This window comes from Meleagris gallopavo, chromosome 27, assembly GCF_000146605.3.
Source record: "Meleagris gallopavo isolate NT-WF06-2002-E0010 breed Aviagen turkey brand Nicholas breeding stock chromosome 27, Turkey_5.1, whole genome shotgun sequence".
Taxonomy (NCBI): Eukaryota; Metazoa; Chordata; class Aves; order Galliformes; family Phasianidae; genus Meleagris; species Meleagris gallopavo.
In genome coordinates, this window is record NC_015037.2 from 1,031,970 (window position 1) to 1,038,566 (window position 6,597).

The following is a 6,597-nucleotide window of genomic DNA, read 5'->3' on the forward strand; positions in this document are numbered from 1 at the left end:
TGGGGACATGGATGGATATGGGGACATGGGTATGGGGACATGGATATGGGGACATGGGTATGGGGACATGGGTATGGGGACATAGATGGGTATGGGGACATGGGTATGGGGACATGGGTATGGGGACATGGATGGATATGGGGACATGGGTATGGGGACATAGATGGGTATGGGGACGTGGATATGGGGACATGGATGGATTTGGGGACATGGATATGGGGACATGGATGGATTTGGGGACATGGATATGGGGACGTGGATATGGGGACATGGATGGATTTGGGGACATGGGTATGGGGACATGGATATGGGGACATGGGTATGGGGACATGGGTATGGGGACATGGATATGGGGACATGGATGGATATGGGGACATGGGTATGGGGACATGGGTATGGGGACATGGATGGATTTGGGGACATAGATGGATATGGGGACATGGGTATGGGGACATGGATGGATTTGGGGACACGGGTATGGGGGCAGAGGGACATGGGGCACACATGGTTATGGGGACAGAGGGATGTGGGGACACACGGACACACAGGGACATACAGACATGGGGTATGGGGACACAGGGACGTATGGACAGAGGGACATGGGGACACATGGATACGGGGACACACGGGGACATACAGACATGGGGGTATGGGGGCAAGGGGGTAGGAGGACACACAGACATATGGACAGACAGACATTTAGAAACAGGGACACGGGGACAAACAGACATGGAGATGTGGGGACACGCGGACAAGGGGATATGGGAAAACAGGGACATGGGGACAGCTGGAAATGGCGGCATGGGGACAAACAGATGCAGGGACAGAGGGACGGTGGGGATGCAGGGACATGGGGACACACGGACAGAGGGACATGGGGACACATCGGGGTATGGGATATGGGGACAGACGGACGTGGGGCCATCAGGTCACATAGGGACAGACGGACATGGGGACAGACGGTCATGGGGACACAGAGACAGGGATCTGGGGACGCATTTTTCCGGCGGCCTCCCATTTTGGGGTAAAAAACCGCATTTTGGGTGTTTTTCTTTTTTTTGCAGCGCGCACCGCCGGCTCAGGAGAGAACCGGGGGGAGGGGCGGGGCGAGGCGCGGGGAGGGAGCGGAAGTGCGTCACGGGCACTTCCGGTAAGCGCAGCGCTTCAAGATGGCGGCGCTGGCGTTGAGGTGACTCCGTGCGGGCGGCGCCTCCCGTGTCCCTCGTTTCCGCGGCCCCTCTTTTTGTGTCCCCACCTCCCGTCTCCGTTCGATCCCGGAGCTGCGAGGTTTCCGCTCCAAGGCCGGGATCCCATCGGGTGCGGCTCCTCCGGGCTGCTCTGCGCTGTACCGACCGCCTCGGGCCTGCTGGGGGATGGGAAGCGGGGGGGCGGAGGGGAACGCGGAGCTGTGTGAGGGAACGGCGCTGTGAGACGGCGGCCTAAAGGGGCTGCGGGGGTGGGGAGGGGTCTGTAGGGCAAAAGCTCGGGGCTGGAGGGGCTGTGGGCCTTTGGGGGGGGGTAAAGAGAGTTGGGGAATGAAGGGGAGCCCATGGAGGTGTGGAACAAGGGGAGGGGGCGGGGATCTCTGCCCCGAAAGGTGAATTTCTGCACCCAGAGGCTGCTCGTGCAATGGGGGGGGGGGAGAGGGAAGGCAGTGGTGTGGCTCCAAATGAGTCTTATGAGGAGCGGCTGAGGGAGCTGGGATTGTTCTGTCTGGAGAAGAAGAGGCTCAGAGGAGACCTCACTGCGTTCTGTAACCACCTGAAGGGAGCGGGGACACCGTGGGGACCCCAGTGGGACGTGGAGGATCCCAGTGGGGCTCTGGGATCCCAATGGGACGTGGAGGACCTGGAGTCAGGAGAAGAAGAGGCTCGGAGGAGACCTGATAGCACTCTTCCTGAAGGGAGGTTGTGATGAGGAGTGGTTTGGCCTCTTCTCCCAGGTAACAAACAGGAGCTGAGGAAATGGCACAAGTTGTAGCAGAGGAATTTTAGGTTGGACGTGAGGAAGAAGTTTTTGTCTCAGTGGTCAGGCACTGGAATGGCTGCCCGGGGAGGTGGTGGAGTCCCTGGCAGCGTTCAAGAGGCGTCTGGGTGAGGAGCTGCAAGTTGTGGTTCAGTGCCTGTGGCAGCAACGATGGGGGGACAGCTGGACCAGGTGATCTTGAAGGTCGTTTCCAACCTTGTGATTCTATGATTGTCAGAGCAGAGCAGCTTGCTGCGGTCAGCCCTGCTTGAGGATCAGCAGCACAGCCCAGGTCAGTGCAGAGAGCCCAGCAGATGTGTGGGCAAAGTTCTGAGGCCCGCGATTTTTCTGCACGTGGATTTGAAATGGGAGCATTGCTGCCACTCAGCACGGAGCTGTCGGAGCTCAGGGAGCGTTTGGGGTCCTGCTGTCACACAGTGGGGTTCACTTTGAGTTTAAGCACAGCCCCGTCCTGCTCAGAAGCTCCTTTTTCTTCTTCTCCCCCCCCCCAGCAGAAAGTCTTGTGCCCCTCCTTCCTTCCTGCCTCCCTTTATGGACGTTCTGCTCTTTGATATCAGCACCAAAGCCACGTCTGGGGTTCCGTTCTCTTAATTCATTCCCTTTGTGGCAGCGTGGGGCTTTTTGTTCCCTCTGCCCATCGCTTTAAAGGCAGAACTCTGCTGCGTGATCACAGCGGGGCTCAGGAAACAACACAAAAGCAGAGCTGTGGTTTGAAAGCTGCACCTGATGGCTTCACCTCTTATCTATTCCTGCCTGCACGATGAAAGAGCGTTTCTCATCACCGAGGGCTGTTTGGTGTGTTTTTAGGAAACGTGGTCATCTGTGATATGGAATCAAATGTGAGCTGCTGGGTGGGGAGCTGGGGAGGAAGGAACAGCTTAAAGTATGAGGAATAATGGGGTGTTCAGGTTGCTGTGCTGCAGGGCTGTGCTTTGCAAGCAGGATTCGTTTGATTGGAGATTTGGATCAGAAGGGATCTGAAAAGTGTGCTGGGGGGTTCAGGGGGGGTAATGCAGCGCTGGGGGGTTTGTTCCGGGTTGGAATCTTGTGTGTGATTCTGTCCTCAGCAGCTTCTGCGTGAGGGGAGATGTGGGGTGGGGAAAGAGGAGCGAGGGTGGGAATAACTGGGGGCCTGCAGGCAGAGATTTCAGCTCAGCTCTCCTGTAATTGTGCTGCGGGGCTCAGAGTGAGCAGAGCCGGCCCCACAGAAACACAAAGGCTTCGTTATCCCCGTGGTGGATGAGTAGAGGTGGTGGAAATTTGGAAGCAAGCAGCTTTTGAGTCAGCAGCAAAGGTGGCAGTGCAGTGAGGTGAGCTCAGGTGGGGTCTGAGAGCTGGGATTTGGGTCTGGGGGGGGAAATCTGTGCAGCCCAGCGTTGTGTCTGCATTGGGAGGTTGTGCTGCCTCAAGGGAGGGCTTGGAAAGGAAACATCCTAAGGGTGGTTTGTTTACAGAGGAGCTGGGGGAGCTGCTGAAGGTTTCTTTACCCAGGAGCCGGGGCGGATTATAGAGATTTCTTTAGAGAGGAGCTGGGGCAGCTTCATAGCAGCGGAGTTTCTGTGCCCACCTGCAGCTGTTTGTGCAGCCACAGGAAGGCAAAGAGCAGCAGAGCTTCGTTTCTCCACCGGTTCCAACCAACCAGTGGGAGGTGCAGGGCCAGATGTTGGCGTGTCGGAGGAGATGAATCGCCGTTTGTTGCCGTGCTGCAGATGAATGCTCCCAGCAGTTCTCCACGCCTCCTCCTTTGTCCTTCGTGGCTGTGCTGTAGATTCCAACCCACATCTGTTTGAGCTGAGCCAGGCTGGGGGCTGCAGCAGCAGCTCCTGGAGAGCTGCCCTTCAGTGTCCCACCACAATCAGTGCCATTGCTCTGCACACAGCTGCTCCCACTCTTCCGGGTGCCATCAAATCCCTTTTTTTCTTTTCCCTTCGCCTCCTGCTCTCAGCTGAAATGCTGTGCCAGCGATCTGCTGCCTCCCCGCTGCTCAGAGCTGTGATGAATGGCTGTAAGAGAGCCCTGATGGGTGTCGTTAAGGGGAAGGGGGGGTGTGAGGTCTCCCTTGGGCACGGTGGGGGGTTTGGGGCTGCGTCCCCCTCCCCGTTCGTCGCTGCGGCTGTGAGACTGGGTGCTGTTTGTGTGCAGGCAGGGTGCTGCTGGGGTGTGACACAGAGCCGGGTTGGAGGCCTCAGCAAAGAGCAGGGAGGTTTTTTGGGGGGAGGGATGACAGAATCACAGCTTGGTTGGGTCAGGTGAGACCTCGCAGCCCCCCATCCGTGGGCTCGCTGCCCCTCACCCTCTCACTCTGCCCATTGTGATCCAGAACCAGACTCAGAGCCGCATCCTCTCCCACGCGGCCTGATTTTAGGACTCCAGGCACTGCAGAGGTGCGGTTTTGGCCCCACAGCATCAGCATTTCTTGCATTTCTCTGGCACTGACAGCTTCTCCCTCTCCTCTCTTGCAGATGCGTCACCCGGCGCTGCCTCCTGGCCCGGCTCAGCCCCGGCCCCTCCGTGCACCAGTGAGTTGTGGGGCTCTGTGGGAAGCACCAGGATTCACTTTTCCCCGTGGGATCCCATCCTGTCTGCTCCCTCGTTCTGCCCCACGTCGTGGCTGGCTGTTATCTTTACCCTCAGCAGGGCAGCAGCGATGCTGTCACTGCTCCACCTCACAGCCCTGAGCCTGAGGAGGGCTGGGAGCTGCAGGAAATCTCATTGCCACTCTTTGCGCTGCTGGGCTGAAGGAGAAACGTTTCTTTTCTGCTCAGTTGGGCTGGGAGTGTAATTGCAGCCTAATCTCAGGCACCTGAAATTGCAGACTTGTTGTTTGGTGCCGTGGCTGTAAGGAGCAGAGCTGTTATCTCATCTCCCGCCCCATGTCTGTGCTGCTGGTGGGTGATGTCTGCATTTCGACGCTGCTGAGCTGCCCGTCCCCTCTTCTTTTGCAGCCTTGTCCCCATGGCCACCACAGCCAAGGAGGAGATGGCTCATTTCTGGGAGAAAAACACCAGATCCAGCCGGCCTTTGTCCCCTCACATCTCCATCTACAAGTAAGGCTTCGTGTGGGAGCGCCGACGTGAGTCTGGGGGCTTCCCCACCCCCAATTCCAGGGTGCCGACAGCTCCCCTCCCTTGGAGCTTTCTCAGCAGATGCCCTTCCCATCTCTGTGCCGTTTGCCATTCCCGGGCAGCCTCTGCACATTCCCCAGTCTCTCCCCTTTCTCTCAACCCGGATTCCTGGGATAACTGAGTGCAGAACCCCCACCCGGCACTGCAGGGCTGTCCGGGAACGCGGAGTTGTGCCTCGTCCTGCAGCTCCCTGCGCCCCATTTTGCTGACAAACTGCTTCTTTTGCAGGTGGTCGCTGCCCATGGCCATGTCCATCACGCACCGCGGCACCGGCGTTGCTCTCAGCTTAGGTTTGTGCACCTCCGGCTGCTTTGGGGTCCAGCAGCAGCCCCAGCTCTCAACGTTTTCTCCCCTCGGGGTCTCCAGTTGTAATTCTGCCTTCAGCCACGGGTTTCTTCCCCTTTCATCCCCCACCCTCTGGTGCTGCAGCAGCTCCAGGAAGCGACGCTGTGCTGCGTTTAAACCCTCAAAGCCTTCGTAGAGCTGCCTGCGTTGTGAGATGCTGCTTTCTTCCACACCTCCCCCCACGAGGGGACGAACTGCTCTGCTCTGCAGCCCTTCTGTGCCTCCTCAGCACAGCGCTGACCCCACCAGGCCCTGCAGGAGGGCAGGGCTGACACCACGCAGAGCTCTGGGGATCCTCCGTAGCGCAGCTGGAGCGTTTCAGCTTTCTGAGAGCGGGAAACCCGAGGGGGGAGAAGGCAGTGCTGGCATCAGAAGTGATAAAATCCCCCCCCCATAGCGATGGTGTGACTCAACCAGAGGACGCCTGGCTGTGAAAGGCAGCTTTATTTCCACCGTGCTCTATTGGCAGCCAGGATGGGGCTTCCATGGCAGCTCGGGGGGTGAGCAGAAGGAGCTGGAGGGGCTTCTGCAGGAGGGCAAAGAGGGAAGGGGCTGGGAAAACACACGCAGGAGTGGGGATGTGTGTCCTGACAGTGAGCAGCCAGGGGTGCTGCGAGCTTTGAGGTTCCACCTCCAGGACGATCGGGGTTTACCCAGCCCTGTGGGATGAGCTCCCAAAGCTGGCAGTGCTGCTGCCGCACTTTTTTGCTGCCACATAAAGAAACCCGTTGATGGGAAAGCAATCGCTTTGCAGGCTGCTGGAGCACGGAGGCAGAATGCTTTTGTTGAGAAGAGGGGGAAGTGCTCATCTCCTCTCCAGCAAAGGCTGTCATTACGGGAGGCTCTGCCTTCCTGCGCTCCACGCAGAGGGGGTTGAGGAGACGAGTGCTGCAATCAGGTGCCATTGAGCACAGCAGTGAGCACTGCTGCTCCTCCAGCAGCACCATCTGCAGAGAGCCTCGTGGCTTCAGAGTGATGAGGAGGAGCTGCAGGGTTCCTGCATGGCTGCCTGCCTGTCTGTGGGTGCTGGGGAGGGGCTGCTTCCCCCCCGTGTGTGGGGCTGCATTGCTGCCACGCGTCCCACCTCAGCTGAGCCTTCAGGCTGATCGTCTGCACTTGAGCTCAGGCTGCTCTGCTCTCT

General features: G+C 58.6%; 1 protein-coding gene across 1 annotated transcript in view; it reads left to right on the forward strand.

The window, feature by feature from the left end:
* Positions 1-1,096: 1,096 nt before the first annotated feature.
* Positions 1,097-6,597, forward strand: part of SDHC (succinate dehydrogenase complex subunit C) — a 7,299-nt gene continuing 1,798 nt past the window's right edge. Inside the window, exons 1-4 of the mRNA XM_010723945.3 lie at positions 1,097-1,189; positions 4,449-4,505; positions 4,932-5,033; positions 5,340-5,401. Coding sequence (XP_010722247.1) covers positions 1,170-1,189; positions 4,449-4,505; positions 4,932-5,033; positions 5,340-5,401 — 241 coding nt within the window. The 5' untranslated portion in view covers positions 1,097-1,169. The remainder of the gene's footprint in view (positions 1,190-4,448; positions 4,506-4,931; positions 5,034-5,339; positions 5,402-6,597) is intronic.